Source organism: Equus asinus, chromosome 23 (genome assembly GCF_041296235.1).
Source record: "Equus asinus isolate D_3611 breed Donkey chromosome 23, EquAss-T2T_v2, whole genome shotgun sequence".
NCBI lineage: Eukaryota > Metazoa > Chordata > Mammalia > Perissodactyla > Equidae > Equus > Equus asinus.
Window position 1 is genome coordinate 46,137,896 of NC_091812.1, and position 19,001 is coordinate 46,156,896.

The 19,001-nt window shown below is 37.2% G+C and overlaps 1 protein-coding gene across 10 annotated transcripts in view; it reads right to left on the reverse strand.

Moving 5' to 3' along the window:
• Nucleotides 1-19,001, reverse strand: part of MPDZ (multiple PDZ domain crumbs cell polarity complex component) — a 155,182-nt gene that overhangs the window by 128,094 nt on the left and 8,087 nt on the right. For 7 of the 10 annotated variants that reach the window (XM_070496083.1, XM_070496081.1, XM_044756487.2 and 4 more), the window contains exon 2: nucleotides 2,197-2,272. In XM_070496083.1, coding sequence (XP_070352184.1) covers nucleotides 2,197-2,212 — 16 coding nt within the window. In that variant the 5' untranslated portion in view covers nucleotides 2,213-2,272. Of the gene's footprint in view, nucleotides 1-2,196; nucleotides 2,273-5,236; nucleotides 5,287-19,001 lie in introns of all 10 variants that reach the window. The other 3 variants (XM_070496084.1, XM_070496082.1, XM_070496079.1) reach the window with 1 other exon arrangement.

Here is a 19,001-nt window from a genome sequence, read left to right on the forward strand (position 1 = left end):
GGATTCAAAAGACACACATCAAACCATGCTTATAGAAATCCTAAAACTTTTCCTTTTGAGAGCACAAAATGGACTCAGGAAAAAAAGAAGACTGTAATGTGTCACTATAAATACGTCCTTCAACCCTTAAAGCCTCTGGTAAGAAGGTTTTTTGAAAGCAGGGAACTGGTTATAGTGTCTGCTACATGCAATTAATTGTCTGTAAAGGATAGAAATTAATTCAGATGGAGCATACTTGAGTCCCAATGCCAGCTATTTCAACTCTTTCATAAAAACTATTGAAAACCAAATGCTCTGTCATCTTGTAAATGGTGATATTTTCACTTAAAAAAATTTTATTTACATATAAGAAAAATTAGAAATATAACTAACTCACTTATAAGTGGATGTGGATAATGTCACTGATGAGTCATAACATCCAAAATATGACAGTTTCATATACTAAGGGGCAAAGCATTCTATACCTGAAAATTTACTTGGAAAAATATCACAACAATGCATCTCTCTTCAAAAACACTACTTTTCATAAACTTTAAATGTCTTTCCCCAAAATTAAACAGCATATTTACATACGCATTAAACCAACACAGTTCAAATATGTATCAACCACCTTATATAACAGGCACAAAGTTGTTAAATATTTTGAGTAAGTATGTCCCTAACAATCGTAGCATTTTACATGCATGATTCTACCAGACAGTGAGTTTCTACCACAAATAACAGTCATAACATCATCCTAAAATACACACACACTCTCTCTCTCACTTATAAGTGAAACCATATTTGTTAAAAAGAAAAATGGAGGCTGTTCAGATACATGACTAACTAATTCATTATGGTAACAAGTGTATCTATTAAAATATATTTGCCATATTATAGTGATCAAAAAGAGTAGGAATTATCACCAGAGACACTTGCTATAGCATCAAGTGTGGAATTACATAGAAATAGAAAAATTAAACACGAATTAATATTGAACATGAATTCACATACACATACAAATTTAAACAATGTTAGTCATATGCAGAATTTTAAAAGCAAACAATGACAAGGATATGTATGAGAATTTTATTCTGGGTCCTATTTCCCATGGTATCTCAGAAGACAAATCTAGTATTAACTCCCATGTCAATTCTTGGAAGGTGTACAACTCAGTAATGACTTACAGAATAAAGATTCAAAAGTAATGGTTTAAATAATCCTGTATTTCCCCTCTGGTGTCCACTTTCTTATGAAGAGCTTTCCCATGTGGACTAGTAGTCTTTATGGTGTGGGACTTATAGTATAAAACGGATGATCAAGGAAATGTACACCCACGCATTTTCATTACCGGTATAGTACCAGGACAAAAATCACAGTAATGATCCCCACTATCACAAAAACGGCTCCTTCTCCTTTTCCTGCCACTCACTCTCATCCTACTCCTCAAAGCCTTCAGGCGTCAAGACACAAGCCAAGATCACCAAGGCGCCAGACTGAAATCCAGACACCTTCCAATAGTCATGCCCAAAGAGTTCCCTAGAATGCGCGAGGGACTGGGGCATCAGATGAGGGGCAATGAGGGCCTGATAAACCTGAAACTAGTTCTACAAACTAGTTTCTCTAAAACTAAAGAACAGTGTGAAAGAACAGTGTGAAGAAAAGATTAACACATGATCCTGGAAAATTTGGATATTTCAACCTAAATTATCTCATCCTAGAAATTAAACTGCCTCAAATTGTCACTGAAGTGTGTCAGCCTAAGTGCTTGTTACTGTCATCTTTATCAACCTAAAAGCAAAGCCCAGTAGTACTGCGCCTGTCACAAATAAAGTAAGAGACAGACCTAAGCAATGATCTTCTTCCAGTATTAAAAATATCGTTAAACTTTCTGGCACTATCTAGAAACAAACGTTAACCAGAAATGGGTTCATAAATCAGAACTGAGTTTACAATAAATTTTATTAAAACCCATAATTACTAAAATATCTCATATGCTTTTAACTTTTGCTTATAAATGATGTGTTTTTTATAGCACTTCAGATGAAACTGTTCAAATATGGGAACACATTACCCTAGTATAATGTTAGTGGATAAAAACTTTTTAAAACTAAGTTACTATAGGCAGAATCCTGCTGTGTAGAACATATATTTCAAAGATCCCAATGGAAGGAGTTTCAATTCTTATAAAAGTAGTTAGGAAAAAATAGGTCTTACCTATAGTTTCTAACATTTTTTTCAAAGTTCAGTGTTCTTCTTTACAATGATTATAAACAGCAACTAAAATGGAACGCTGGAGAGAAAAGAAATAAAACGAAATGATTATGTTTTATAGGAACTCTAAAATTATATTCTAAAACCATATACTCTAAAAAGCATTTGATACTACTATAATTCCTTTGATCATTAAAATCTTGATGATTTAACTTGAGATAGTTTCCTTTATAGGTAAAGGAAAAAAGTAATTATTTTAAAACTTATTGAAAATATCTTATATTTGCAGGTCATACTTGCATAATAAGGTAAAAAGCATAAAATTGGTTTTAAATAAAATGGTAGAAGTATCGAAAATATTTCCTTAATTGCTTCTTGACACAGACCAGTATAATCTTGGATTCACTTACAGATCCAAGATTCACCTCCAGACCCACAGAGGAAGGAGTTTACTTGACTCTGCATGAGAACTTCTGTGGGCAAAAACATTAAAATGTAAAAAGTAGAAGATGTGATTCTGCCCTTGAATGCTCCCAGTCTTAACTGGGGAGACAATACACACATATCAATTAGAAATGAATTGTGACACTCGAGAGTAACCACTGGAAGATAACACATTAAATCATGAACAAAAAGCTGAATAAAAGAGAGCACAATGTTAAATGGAAGATTTTTCAAAGTTTTTCAAAATACTCTCCTGACTATAGTCTTCTATTCTTTCTCATTCAAAAATGTTCTCAATTCCCTCAACTCTCATAGATCTCATCTTTCTCTGACAATACTTATCTGCTCTTTAAACTATTGGATACAGATCTCCAATGACAATGTCCACATCAGCAACTCATCTTTAATCTCTGCTGTCTAACAATTTTGCACATTTGTCTCCCTAGTTACACCTATCCTTTGCCTTGCAGAAAACCTTGTGTCATCAGAAAGTCAGTCAGTCATTCCTTCAATGGAAAAAAGGAATCTACAGCCAGACATTCTCACTTTTCATCTGAAAGATCAAACAGAGGATTTCTCTGAGAAGGAACAAGCTGTCCTGTTATCTCTTTAAGAGAAAATACATTTGGGGAAAAAAAGAAATATGTGATGTATATAAGCAGATGTGTAGACCATCGATGCCTGCACTTCACCTGTGTAATAACAGAGAACAGTACTTACTGACTTTCCTTACCACAATTTAGAACATGCTATTTAAAATATCAACTCCATTTCAAATAGTCAAATAGCCCAACAAATGGCACTTGTTTTAAAAAGAGCTCTGGTATCAGGAAAAGAGGGCACTGACTCAAATCTGGAATCGAAACCTAAATAGTGGTATGGCCTTGAGTGAGGGGCCTCTCATGTGAAACTTAGTTTCTTGGAAAACAAACTTACTTATTGGTTATATTGTAATAAATGAGATAAATAAAGTATACCAATTTCCAGCTCACACCATAACTCATAGCCATAAAATATGTATTCCAGATTAACACTGAGCCCAGGCAGATGAGCATGCCAATGCCAGACATTGCAGTTTCATGGGGAAAAATACAAAGAGATCTTAAAAATAAACTAGATGTATTTTTTACAAGGGGACTATAATATTCATTCATAAAATAGCACACTATTATGCCCCACCTCAAAAAAAATATTTACTTCTAATAATTAAAAAATAAAATTAAAGACAGCCCAATATCAGGAAGCCCAGGTCTACAAAGGTATATTAATTGAACCACCCAGGAGGAAGCATGATAGCAATGAAATAGGATGGACTAGGGAGTCTCAGGACCTGAATTAAAGTTTCAGCTTCACCACCTGCTAGCTAGATGCCCTTTTAAGTCACTTACTTATCCTTTCCTAACTTAAAAATCTCTAATTCCATACAAATGATACTCATAAAGTTTTGAAAGAGTAAAATTATACACATGAGTGCTGGGTATGCACAATAAAATTTAGCTCTACCCTCTTTCCCCTACGAAAAATTAACTTAGAATGATAGGCAGGTATTCGTGACGTGGAGAGGGAGGTAGCCTATGGATTCAGAAGCCAAAGGATTCATGAAGAGTCTGTCGAGAAAGTACTGAGTAAGCAGTTCCCAACAGAGAAAAACACTGTCATACAAAAGTTCACCTACAAGTAAGTTACGTGGAAATAGAATTACTTTTGTTTTTCCAGAGAAACTCTTATAAAGGTTTAAAAAAAAAAAGCTCAATTCAACTGCAAGTCACTGACATTAAGGTCCCCGATGAGAGCGCCACTCCTCTGGATTTCAGTGATAAAAACTAGTTTCCCAGTTTCTCTTCTCTGCTCTGATGTCCATAAAATAAATACATCTTTTGAGGTTTTCCAGATTTCAGAATTAGTAACCATGACAAAGAGACAAGAGCTTTAAAAAAATTGTTCCTTTCCATTCCCTATACCCCTGTCCCAAGGATTCAGCACCAAGCAGAAACAAACTCATTTCTAGTCACGGAATTTTTGATATGGAGAGATCGAGTCCACTCACAGCAAACTGCAGATAGGAATTCTCCTTTTCACCCAGCCATCACCCTGCCCTCTTTTCCCATCTCAACATTACAGAGAAAGAGAAGGGCGCCTGGGATAACAGTGGGTCATGGCCAGTGGATAAGACTTAAAGAAGATCCAATACGTGTCAGAAGAAAGCCAACTTCTGAGGGGTTTTCTGGGCGATTCATGCTAGCAGGGAGGATAATCAATCAGAGGGGCAGTAAAGAGAAGAAATGAGATGTGGATGCAAGAACAAGGAGATTGACACCAATGCTGGGGCAGAAGCAGATGTAATAACAGTGAACACGCCAGCACCTACCACATGCTGGGCACTGTTCAAAGCATGTCATCCAATGAAGTCCTTTAATGTTTGCGCTACCCCCTCACGCTCCAAATCAGGAAACTGAGGCACAGAAAGGTTAAGTAGCTTTCCCAAGGTCATACCACTAGTAAGTGATGGAGTCAAATTTGAATCCAAACAGGCTGGCTCCAGAGTAATTAAAAATTTAACTTCTACAATATGCTGCCTCTCAAGTGCAGAAAGACTCACCTTACCATTCTCTTCGCTCTTTCCAAGTTCAAAACTGTGTAGACCTTGTCCTACACAAGGAGAAACCAAAGGAAGAAATAGGGACCCACGTGAACAAAATCTGAAAGGCACTGGTATAGACAATTCAACGTAGCCAACAAGCCATACAAAGGCATGATCAAGGCATTATCAAGTCAGAATTAAGTATTTTAGGTACATCAAAGAAAGATCAGTAATATCCACCATTTATATAATGTTCACATATGTCTAAACAAATCACTTCTAAAATCCAAGATTTCAAGAAAAATCCCCAATAAAAAATAAGTCTCCTTATATTCATATTCAAAGTATATTTAAAAAAATGGCTGTTACATCTCAAGATATTAAATCCCTCCACGCAATGAGAATAAGCATATTCAAATCGTATGGAAAATACTAGCTGCTGTTGATGTATTCTGCTTGTAGCCATACCGCCACTTGGTTATAAATGAACCTGCTTCAGTAGCCACGGCACTCAGAACTACAAGAGCTTTCAATAACGGCTCAATGAATTCAGTACCTGAGGCACCAGCGTTCGGCAAGTGTGTTTTACACATATTACACAGGAGCAGAGACCCTGACCATCTTGCTCTCTACAATACCCTGCATTGCCTGGCACGTTATTTTCTCTATTATCCAGATAAGACAACAGAGGAAAGGAGAGGCTGAGGTCACACAGCTAGTAAGCCAGAGAACTTAGATTTGAATCCAACTCTGCCTGACTTCAAAGCCCAAACTCACTCTACCACATTACTCCATATTTTCCATATTGTCTTGCAAAAATCATATGGTGAAAATATTGTTAAATGAAAAAAGAATTGCAGGACAATGTATTAAGTTGATAGTATTTGTTTAAAAGAAGGGAAGAGAAAATGTTTGTATAAGTAAAATTAATATGGGCATGTTTATAAAAATATAGACTACTTCTGAAAGCTTTCCAAAGACACTAATAGTGGGATGTGGGGGGCTGGAGGACACTAAGAGAAACTTATTTTGCACTGAATTTGTGTGTGATTTTTAAACTTTATGTTAATATAAGGTTGCCAGATTTAGCAAATAAAGATACAGGATACCTAGTTAAATTTGAATTTCAGATAAATGAATAATTTTTTTAGTATAAGTATATCCCATGCAATACTTGGGATATACTTATACTAAACATTAATTTATTGATTATCTGCAATTTAAATTTAGCCAGGTATCCATTATTTTATCTGGCAATCCTACTTGTGTATATATTAGCTTAGGGAAAAAATCAAATTTTAAAAATCATTTTTAAATTAAGGCCTTTATGCTCCCTGCAAAACTTTAATATAATGACAGAGTCGCCAAATCCTTTATAAATCTCTAAATATTTTAGCTGTGACCATATGATTCTCCAATACCTGGTTGATAACTCTAACTTCAGGAGAGGATAAAAATGAAATAGGATATTTGGTTTTATTTAGAAACAGGAACTGATTAACTGACTAATCATTCTACTTTTCAACAAGTTGTACTGGTAATGTGCAGTGGGCACAGTTTCTATGTAGTAGAGAATCAGTGTCTGAAACATAAAACAAATCATTCTGCCCAATGCAGATTTTACGGCGACTAACAAGGAAAAATATGTTCTACGCTAAAAATAACTCTAAGAGAAACTGCCCCAAATGCATACAATTTTCTAGTTATCTTAAACAATTCTGACTGTAAAAGGAGTACAACATTAAAAGAGCTTGCTGCAATGGTTTGCAGCTTGTCAAAGTTGCTCAGCATCTGTTACTGCATTTAAATTTGGCATTTCTCTCATCCGTAGCTGCCTCAGCACTACCTGAAGTTAGCAGACAAATGCGAGGCTGTAGTCATTTGCAGGTAGTTTGTCATAAAGCCAACTGGTCGTGACAGCAAAACTTACACTTTCAGCCATAATTCATCTTCTAGGGTAATGTTACTAAACTATTGCTTCAAAAGCATAAAAACATTCCACTACCCACCAACATCATGCAGTCATCCAACAGAAAACACGAGGCCTTTGCTTAGGGTCTGTTCTTTTGAACTTCTCCCTCATTTTTATAGGGTTGATCAAAAAAGCATTCATGAAATTTTTATTTTCAAGTTGACATTTATGAATCTTTCCAAATTCCTTCAATAATAATAGAATTTATTAATTCTATTTTGCTCCCCAGAATCAAAGAAAATCAAGTATCACAGGACGTTGCCTTTACAACATACTACAAATATTGATTGAGAGTCTTGTCTTTCCTTTATAAAACAGAAAGATAAATTACCTGTCCAGAGTGAAAATGCCGAGGGGGCCACACTGGTAGAAAATAACTCAAATTCTGCTATTTATTGATTCAACAACACACACGGGGTGCCTACGTGACTGGCATGTTGCTGGGTGGCAGAATTAGAGAAATGAGGACACAGTCTGGGGACTCACGGGCCACGTGAAGGGAAGAACAACATAAGTAAATGGACACTGAAGACACAAGAAGACAAAAGAGTAACACCAAACTGAAACTGAGGAGAAAGGGAAAGCTTTCTGGAGGCAGAGGCCCCTGCACGGAGTCCTAAAGAACAGGGGGCAGTTAGACAGGGTGGAAGGAGTGATAAAAGAGCTCCCACAGAGAGGCAAGAGGGCACAGGACTGCAAGCGGTTTCTTATACCTGGACTGGAGCTGAAGGAAAACCAGAGTTGACGAGGCTAGAGATGTGAGCACAGGATAAATTATTGTGGGCCTGCACACCATTCTTAAAGAGTTTAGATATTCAATTTTGAAGCTAATTTCGGTACAGAGAATGATATAGTCAAACTTTGTTTTAGAAAGATCACTCCAGCAATGGTGCAGAAGACCTATAAAAAGCAAGAGAAACTGGAAACAAGAAGGTCAGGTAAGAGGCGTTTTCAAAAACAGAGATGAAAATGAAAAATAAATGAAAATGGGAGAGAGATTCAGTAATTAAGAGCTATAAGCAATAGGACCTGGTAATGTGGAGGTAAGGAAGATGAGTCTAGGATGAATCTCAGCTTTCCTACTTGAGTTATTGATTGGATAGTAATACCAATCACCAAGATAGAGAATATAAAAATAGCAGGTCAGTGGTACGACTGTTCTAGAAATAAAGATCTGTCCTGATCAAGTTTACAAGACTGAGTTATAGTACCTTATAATGCTGCTATGGATGGAATCATATGCCCTCCCAAATTAGTATGTTGAAGCTGTAATTCTCAATGTGATTATATTTGGAGATAGGGCTTTTAGAAGTAATTAAGATTAAATGGGCCATAAGGATCAGGTCCTAATCTAAGAGGATTGACGGCCTTGTAGGAAGAGGAAGAGATATCGCCCTCCCCTAACTCTCACCCTGTCTCCCCCCACATGCAAGCACCAAAGAAAGGCCATGTGAGAACACAGTGAGAAGGTGGCCATCCACCAGCTAGGAAGAGAGCTCTCACCAAAATCCAAACCCTACTAGACCTCGACATTGGACTTCCCAGCCTCTAGAACCATGACAAAATAAATTTCTGCTGTTTAAGCCACCCAGTCTACGGTATTTTTATGACAGCTGAACCGACTAATACAGATTTCAACCTTTCCACAGCCCCTGCTCTAAGGAATACGCAACTACACACTATGCTATGCCCCCTCCTCCAACCATAACCAAGGGAGCAAGAGTTGGGCTCTTTGCCCAAAGGACGACAACCAAAGCGCTCACCTGAAAGGCAGAACTGGGCTAGAGTGTCTCTCCTGGGAACATAAGAAGAGGAAACACTGACCAAAACAAATTAGTGGTAGAGGTAGAGTTGAAAAGATAGAAGGAAGAGGAGTAAAGGATGAAGAGGCTAGGATGGGGCACATGCAAGCCTGAGTTATGAGAGAGCAAAACAAATCAGTTGACAGAGACAGAAGAACACAGCCGACATTAAAACAGAAGCAGGTAGTCCTTGGAGACCCAATACTGCCAATGGGAGGGAAACAAAGTAATTGGTCCCTAAGATGCACAGTCACCAACATCCATTCTTATGGTGAACTCCATTTTGCCAAAGGTAATTTCTATGAGGTTCTGTTTGTTCCATTCAAATACACCTAACTATTACAGTCTGCTTTGGTATGGCACCATACCATCACATCCTAAACCAACCACTCCTCTCAAGCATCCTTGGTTAGTAGAACTCTTCCTCCATTAACCACTTCATTTGGATACTCTACTCCCAATAAAGATTTGAGGGAGCTTATAAGCAAAGATAACTTTAATAGGACCGCTGAGATAATTAAGAATCTTACAGGATAGATAGTTACATCAGAAAAACAAGCCATAAGGAAGCTGCTACTATGCCAAGTGTATAAAATACTATGAAGTATTCAGTTTTGATGAGAGTCTGATAAAACCACCAGGTTTCAACTAAACATAACATAAATCCTATATTGGAAAAGAAATGTGAGATCTAACTGACAAGGTTTCATTCTATAAATGAAACCATAGTAACCGTGAAAAAACATTTACAAATAATGAAAATATTTCTGGCTAAAAAAATTCCTGTCATAGGATAGAAATAATTTCACTTCAAACTACAATAGAAAAATGAGTCAAATATGTATGTTAAAAATTTAAAGTAACATTAAAAAAAACCCAGAAATGGAAAATATAATTTATAAAACAGGAGGAAAAAAGATGGAAAAAAGAATATTTCAGCAACATAAAAGAGGTTAGAACAGGAGAAAAAAGAAAAAAGGAAAAAGCATAGTAAACAAAAAACACAAACCAATGGGACTGAAATAAATCCAGACATCTGTATTCACAATAAACATGAATGGATTAGACTCACTTATTAAAGAACAGACTCACAATCTAGATCTCAAAATGAAATTTAGAGTTGCAGAATAAGTACAGTTTGATATCATTTATCTACATTTCAAAAAATATATAAAATAATCTATGCCACACACAAATACGTATATATGTACTTTCATCATATTCAACAATGAATTAAAACGATACATTCTAAATCAATTACAGAACTAATTACTTTTAGGGATGAACAGATGAAAGTGGCAGCCTATGATCAGAGAGAGGCCAGAAAGGGACTTTAGCATTCTCTATTTTTTTAAGAAAACTATACTTTTAGAATGTTTTAAAAGTATATATGTAAAAAGTGATTGGGTTGAAATATTTATGGATAAAGTGGTGAAATGTCTGGGATTTGCTTCCAAGAAATGGAAGAGGACAGAAGAAACTGGCCATGAACCAATGGCTGTTAAAGCTGAATGATGGATATACAAGAATTCACTGGAATATGTACACTGTAAAATGTACATTTGAAATCTTTCATAATAAAAATTAGAAAAATAAGAGACTGGCAGTAAACATGGGAAAATGTTAGCATCTAATTTTGGAAGACAGGACTAGAAATGATTATTTCCTTCTTTACAATTCACAATATTTTTCAAATCCTATCATCCTTCCTCAGCAAAAAAAGATTTCACCTCAAACTACTAAATTACTTGGAGAAAAATTTTTACCACTGGTAAATGTTGCCAGAAAAATAATTTCTTTAGGCTAGATTACTTAACTCCAGCAAGAGAAAAGGAAATATTATGAAAAGATTTCTTCAAAAACATACGGAATTTTCAGAATTTTCACTTTTGCCATTAAAAACAAAGCTTTCTTCTGATTTTCTGATGGCTACTCTGCTCCTAGTTTTACCAAGCTGTTTTAGATAAGCACCTCAGAAGCAGAAGTTTACAGTCCTGGTTTAGCCAACTCCATGTGAGAGAGAGAGAGAGCAGGGCAGGAAGCGATGCACGACTGTTGCTGTTCTACTTCTTAACACAGACAGAGTGCAAACCCAAATCTGCACCGCTGGGAAGGATGACTGAACCAAAGCAAGCTTATTTATCTTTCATGTGTTTTCAAACGACAATTCAACATAATGAAGAGTCATATAATACATCTCAGCTAATACTATAATATGGAGAAGCGGCATGTTAATCCACAATTATGTAGACATACAAAAATCAAAAACATTACTTTGACCCAAGAACCCACATACTCTAAACAAGTTTTGGTGAAAATAGTATCTCATTCCTTTTCCTAGGAATTTTCTAATAGGGAGAAAAAACCTACTAAAAAGGCAAATACATATAATATACAAATTAGGCTATCTTATTACCTACGGATATTCAACAAATGCATTTATACTAACACACGTTTGTGAAATTTATTTTGGTTTTGAAAGTTACTTCCTTTTATTTCTAAGATTGCAGGGCTGAGCTAAGGGTTCATTGTCCTTCCCAAATGTCTGTGTGTTCTTTCCTTAAGTGCAGGCTCCCTTGAGCACACAGATACTAACTCTATAAAGACACTTCACCGGATTCATATCCACTTCCAGCATTACACACCTAAATTATATTTTGTGATGCCTTAGAGTTAAGATCCCTTATTTACTGCCGACACCCAACTATGAAGTCAATTTTAGAGTTGAAGAGCTTCAAAAACCATGTAACTCACAGATAGGCTAAAGGTCACTGGGGTTTGCTTACATAACAAATCAGTGGCATGTCTGGGATTACTCAACTGACTATTTCAAAGACTGAATTTTCTCTCTTTTTAATATATTACACAAATCACTTATAGTCTATTCGATTACATTTATTTCCTTCCTCCTCCACCCTCGTCCATAATTTTTAAAAAAGCAAACACACACACATTAGAGAACTATGGATTCCGATTCATTCTCTCTGGGCGCCCATTTTTACATATTTTCCATCCATAACGTTCTCTTTTAGAACATCCCTAAAAGAGAGGGGCCCTCCCCCATACTGTTAACTCATACTACACATGTTGACTCAGGAAAAGATTTAGATGTTTCTGAGAATGAAGATTTAGCTTCTTCTATTCTCTCGCTCCCTAGTTAAACTCAGAGGAATTTAGGTTATTGGGCAATTTGCCCGTTTGCTACCACATTTTCAGTGTTAAGGACCACAACACAATAGGCATATTTCTTGGACAGAACCAGGCAGGGAGAGTCCTCCGAGGGCTGCCCTTGCAGATGAATGACCGTGGGTCAATGTCAGACTGCAGAGGCAGCTAGCTGCTCCTTAGGCATTCACTCCAGCCACATAACTTTCTTGGGGGAAATCAAAAATGTACAGAAGGATTAACTTTGTGCCACAGAATTCTCAGGTGTAATTCCTACACTGGCAGCAAATTCTCCTGAGAAATTACTTCAGGCTCCTTCCTCCTGCCCTTTTGCCTGCCTGGAATGAGGCAATTCTCCAGGGGGCCACTGCAGACTGTGTCCCTGGTGCTTAGAAAAAGTGTGGATACTCAGAGTGTCCCCATGGGACCCTGAAACAGGGCTGGCAGCTGCTCTGTATAAGGGCTTGTCAACAGCAAGAGGGAGTGACAATCCAGAAGACATCTGTCATACCTCAGCCGCCCTCTCAGGGACTGGATTTTCACTGAGTTTGTGAGATCTCAATGAGGATACTGGGGCAAAACAATAGGTGGCTTTGTCAGTTGTGACTGAATTATCCCTCAAGGTAAAGTCCTAAAGGATGCTGAAGAGAAACAACCTTTCCAGTACAGACAAAACTGTGGAACTGGGAGGTCGGAGGGTAGAACAGAATATTATCACCACGCTGCTTCAACTTCTCCCCTCACCTACTACCTCGAGTTCATGCTCTTCACTCAAGGTCATTTCAAGGTCTTTCCCCCATAACCTTTAAAATAACTCTACTTCCACCATTTCCCTATTATTACTCCAAATTGGTTCTCCTGTTCTGGAATCTTTTCTACAAAAATTATGATGAGTGTCGTCTATCATACTGCCTACTTAGCTATCACTGAGCTGTAAGTACTAAACATAATTAGATATTTTTATCTTTCCCCATCAATCAGCACCTCCAAAATTCAGTTTGTGGCTTTCATGATTTCCCTTTGCTGAATCTGGATAGGAATAAAGATAAAGTTTACAAACTTTACTCAGAAGAAGTCAGGCTCAAATTTCTGATAGGAAATCCCCTGGGAGGAAAACAGCATATTGGAACGATATTTAATGGGCTGTTTTTCTCTCCTACACCATGCTTGTGGTGACTAATGGCATGCATCCCTTTGGTTTAGTTCCAGCTCTTCGCACAGAAAAGGACCACGCGTGTACTGAGAAGGGCTCCTGAAGGATCAAGCTCTCTCGCTCTCTGAGCCCATTCTTTGCAATACTTTTCATGAAGCAATTTAGAACCCTTAAATTCAGCTGGCAGAAGAAATCAACGCATTTTAAAAAAATTATTAATATTTAATTTCAAATGTCTTATTTGAAGACATAAGGAAATTTTGCGGGCTTTTACTCTTTCTAAATAAAACATAACTTGCTAACACCACACTTTATAGATGAGGAAGTAGAAGGTCAAAGTGATTATTAACTTTCTCAAGGTCACATAATTCAGACCTTTTATTAAGCAAGCATATTTTTAAAGCCACTACTATGTGGGGGTACTGAAAAGTCTATGTATCAAAACATCAACCAATAATCTAAAAGTTTCAGCCAAAAGTAATCTAATTCAGCTACAAGAGGATTTGGGGACAGAGAAGAAGAAGTAAGAAAGAATAGGCTTAAAAGCCCTACTCGATCAAACTGGGAGTCCACCCTGAGTAGATTCCCTAAAGAAAAAACTGTTTAATTTTCTATGTCATTTTGCTGATTTAAAACAAAAAGTAACTTTATTCCTTGGGTACACATTCAGCACCAAACACTCCTTTCAAGAGGCAAAAGTTTCCAAACTTATGTTCACTGTTGGGATGTCTAAAATGTAGGCTTGGTTGTAATCCACAAATTAAAGTAATAATTTGTTGAGACTTTTAAAAAAATGCTATTCAATAACAACTAATAATAAAAGTGCATATAAGAATTGACTGCTATTGCATCTACTAGAATAATAATTCTTTCAGAGAATAAGTCTCCAGAAGTGAGTTTTTTAGGCAATGAACCGACATTATTTTTACTGTTTGAAACCAGTTACAAAATCGCTGTCACACATCTATTCCCATCTTCTTAAACAGAGCATCCATGCTTCACACACACACATTTCCTTGAATCCTTCCAACTGCTCTGTATTAGGTACATCCATATTCAAGTAAGAAAACTGAGGCTCAGAAAGATACAGTGTTTTCCCCTACCTTCAGGAAGCTTGTAAGCACCAGAGCTAACATTTAAAGGCAATTGAAGTCTGACCGACATCAAAGCCAAGTCCCTTCCAGCAAATCATAGCTCTGTGCTCCAATAACACTACTACAGGGAAGAAAAGAATTCTTTACCTTCAGCTTAAGTAGCTCCAGGCAGCTATGCTTTCAGTGTTCCCAGGCTGCTTTATAAAGTTCTCTTAGAAAAACACTCAACCATTTTACTAGTTTGAGATCCTGGGCAAGTCACTTAACTTCTCTGAGCTGCTGCTGTAAAGTGAGCATTAACAATAACATATGCAAAGTACCTGGAAATAATAGGCATACAAAAGCTACTGCTATCACTATTTTGTCTTCTATTAGTGTCTGAAGACTATTCTCTCCATTTTGGTCTTTCCTATTTGCTATCAGATTAAGCAGGTTTATTAAATCAGTAACTCCTTAACACAAATGAAAATTGATCGTTTCTGAAGTGGGGTTTGCAAATTGCCCCATGTCGTACCTATGCAGTAAATAAAGTACGTGGCTTTAGGATGTCTCCTTTCCCAGTGCCAAAAACTATACGCACTTTTTGTACTACTGAGGATCCCCAAATCACCCCATTCAGTACTTCAAAGAGGCAGAAATGAATCCAACAACTGCAAACTACAAAACTGAGCTCAAAGAACTGATACTTAAAAGTACTAAGTTCCCCACCAGAGAAGACAGATGGAGAGGGAATGGGTCCGGTGGACGTAAGACACAAATAAACAAATAGGGGAGGAAAGGAAGAAGAAATAATGAGTGAGGAAGCTAAACGGAGAAGAGAGAGAGAGATGCAGCGGCAGCAAGAGAATTTGGAAAGCCCCCAGGAAATCCCTTAGCATTCCCCAGGCTAACAGGAGGTGGAGCAAGGTGTTGACTGAGGGTACAGATGCACAGGAAGAACTGAACACTTGCTCCTACCAAAGAGAAATCTGATCTCAGAGGAAGAACTTCAACTCCATCTTCTTTCACCCGGCAAGCAGCTAAACACAGTGAGAGTCACTGAGTCTGAGTCACTTTCCTCGCAACTCAGTTGTTAAAATCCCATAAGATACGTATGTGAAAGTGCTTAGAAAATGAGAAGTGCTATAGAAACATTAGGCATTATTAACAGTATCAGCATCAGAATGGTTAACTGATATTGTTTCCTAATTTTAAAAAATCAACAGCAAAAAAATTATATATACACGGCATTATTCCAGCAAGTTTTAGCCAAGTACTTACATTTCCCTGGGTATGGGGCACAGGCAGATTAAGCAATGAAGGTACTTGCACAGGATCCTTCCATTCCCCATTCAAATAAATATGCACTTTGACACCTAATTTTGTATTCATAATTTTTGGGTTTTTTAAAGAGGGCCAGCCCAAATTCTATATAAACTTTAAGCCCCCCCAAAAATCTGTTACTTGCCTCTATCACTGAAGCATATGACAAAGCAGAATAAGGACAGCTACCTAACTTCTGAGCCCTCAATTTAGTGGAAAACAGTAAGTAATCACACTGCAAGGTGATGTGCTGAATTCTATGAGAGTACAGAGGAATCCAATGCTGTCAGTATGAGTGAGAAAGAATTTAGAGATGTGACATGTGAATTGTCCTCAAGGATGCACAAGTTAGGAGAGTATGGGGAAGAAACAGGAGGAAAGGCATCTCTTGTGAGGGAAGGACATCTGCTAAGGCAAAGAAACCAGAGAATTTAATGACAGTGGTTCTATAGTACTGAGGTACTAAACTAGATAGGAGCTAGGAACGCAATGTTTCTATGGCCTTAGTGCGACTTTACCTTGCAGGACTGGTGGAGCATGTAGGTACACGGGGGAGGGTGAGAAAAATTACTGAAATTTATTTTCGGGAAAAACAATTCTGGCAATAGGGCAAGTAATTTACCAAAAGGAGAGAAGAACTAATACACTACAACCAGATGTTAGGCTGTTAACACAGCCCAACAAAAAATAATGTGAGCCTAGATTAAGGCAGTGGCAAGAAAAGAGGGATGATACAGACATATTCATTAGAGGGACTCAAAAGCATTCAATGACCACTAGACATGTGTTGCGGGCAGGTGGAATGAGAGAGTGACAGCAATAGAGTTTGACTCCCAATGTTTCTAACCTGGGAAGCTAGAAATATTGCGACATGATTAGCTTAAACAACAAGAGCAGAAAGAGCAACGTCATCTGTTTTTAGAGGAAGGGGTAGAAATGTATTCCTTTTGAACATACTGAGCTTGCAATGCCTTTAGAAAATAGGAAATAGCAGATTTCAAGCTCCATGAGGGGAGGAACTTTTGTTTTTTGTTGTTGTTTCCTCTTTTTCACAGGGCCCCAGCACTAGAAATACTGGCTGGCCCAGAGTTGGCGCTCAATAAATATTTGTGGAAAGAATGAATCAATTACACATGTGGACCTAAGGAGAAAAGAATGTGGAGACACAAAAGTGGGGAATCACTGGCCTCCAGGTGTTGCTGAAGATGACGGAGACTAATCAGGAAGAAGGCACAGATTAACAAGGGGGAGAACTGAGATCGGAATCCCAGGGAACATGAACATGTAAAAATATACCTTAATATACAAGAATTATTTCAGTGGTAGAAATCAATTAGAAATAAAGACCCCTCATGCTTGATCACTCAAAATAAGTGCCACATTCATAAAGCACCCACTACAGCCAACATATGAGGCAAGGAATAGTGTTACTGTTTATTTAGCTCATACTAAATAAGGCTTATTTGATATCACTTTGGTTCCTATACCAATGTGAAAATAAATTACTTATGGAAGATAACCTTAAAAAGGTCAAATTAGGGGCTGGCACAGCGGCGTAGGAGTTAAGTTCGTGTGATCTGCTTCAGTGGCCCAGGGTTTGCAGATTCGGATCCCGGGCATGGACCTACACACCGCTCATCAAGCCACGCTGTGGCAGTGTCCCATATACAAAGTAGAGGAAGACTGGCATGGATGTTAGCTCAGGGCCAGTGTTCCTCACAAAAAAAAAGGGTCAAATTAAATATAGAAGAGGATCAAAAAAGGGCACATATGTACAGTGATGGATGGCAACCAGTGTTTGGGTGAACATGACGGAGTGTATACAGAAGACGAACTACGATGTGCATCTGAAATTTACATAATGTTATAAACCAATGTTACCTCAATAAAAAAATTTAAAATATCTTAAATAGACATCAAACAATTATCTGTGAAGTAAATTAAAAATCCTAGTGGAATCAAAAGTTTCAAGATGAAATAAAGTCTACAAAAGAGCAGAATGTATCTAAGAAACTCAAAATTGCCCATAATCCTCCTATTCACCTCCATACTAAATCAAAACAAATTCACCTTTGGCTCTTCTGTTGATTAAATAGCTGCGTATACTCCAGAAGAAAATAAAATTTGTCCACAATAATAAAAGCAGTGTTTTTCATAATCTGTACTAAAGAATTACTAGAGAGAACTCCGTATTCCTCTGACAGCAAAGACATGTCACTCTCTAAATCAGCTGATAAGCCTGTCAGTCAGTGGTAGTCTACACTGCTGAGAATACGCTGAGGAAAGTCAGCAAAAGAGATGATGATTTACATCTTGCTGGCAAGATTCCAAGTAGTTTAGATAAGGGAAAACTGTATAAAGAAATCCAAATTAATATGAACCTATCCGAACATGAACCTTAGGCATATAAGACAAATAAGCATGGACCAATTCAATCCCCTAATTACTAATTCACAGATAATTGTTACAGGCTGCAATATTTAGTTACCATATGTAATTCCATAGGACTCACTAGGGCCAACTTGACAACTGGTATTTTCTCTCTGAAAACATTTTAAAAGCCCTTACTCTCTTTCAATAAACATGACTATTTGCTTCTTAATTAACTCATCTACTATTTAACTACACTCATTAACTGTATTTTACTATGGTACCCAAAGGACTAAACGTTAATATCAAGATTATAAACCACCTTTCACATTTGTAGTAATCCAGAGAGCCTGAATAATCAGCCTGTAATAATCTGCCTGAAACGGTAGTGTTTTGTTGTTTCTGCCACTTAATTTCACTTAAGTGATCAGAAAGTAGAGACAAACACATAAATGTTAAAAAATTACCCAAAAAGTCTGAATGATTCCAGTCAGAATAGCACATTTTCACAATATACTGATCCTCCCTCTTCAACTCTTGGTATGTTTGGTGATCTAGTTGTAACATATATTCAATGGCAATTATTTGGATAATTCAGGCACCAAATTACTTCTTTGACATCCCATTCACTCTATCACGGCCACGTAAATTTGTTACAAGCAGTGGCAGATAAATCTATTAAAAATTATAAGAACTACCAAAAATACGCAACTGGGTCAGGGGTTAGGCAAGCATTCTGCAAATCCAGCTCTGGGCTCAACACCGAAACTGACCAAGCTGAGCTCATACTCTTCACATAGCAGGATACAGGAGCTCCTCGAAAACCTCAACAGCCAGGTGACCTTTTTTTTGCTTTTTACTTAATCACTTGATATGTTTAAAGATGCGAAATTTTTAAATCTTTTTATTTTACAAGTACCAGCAG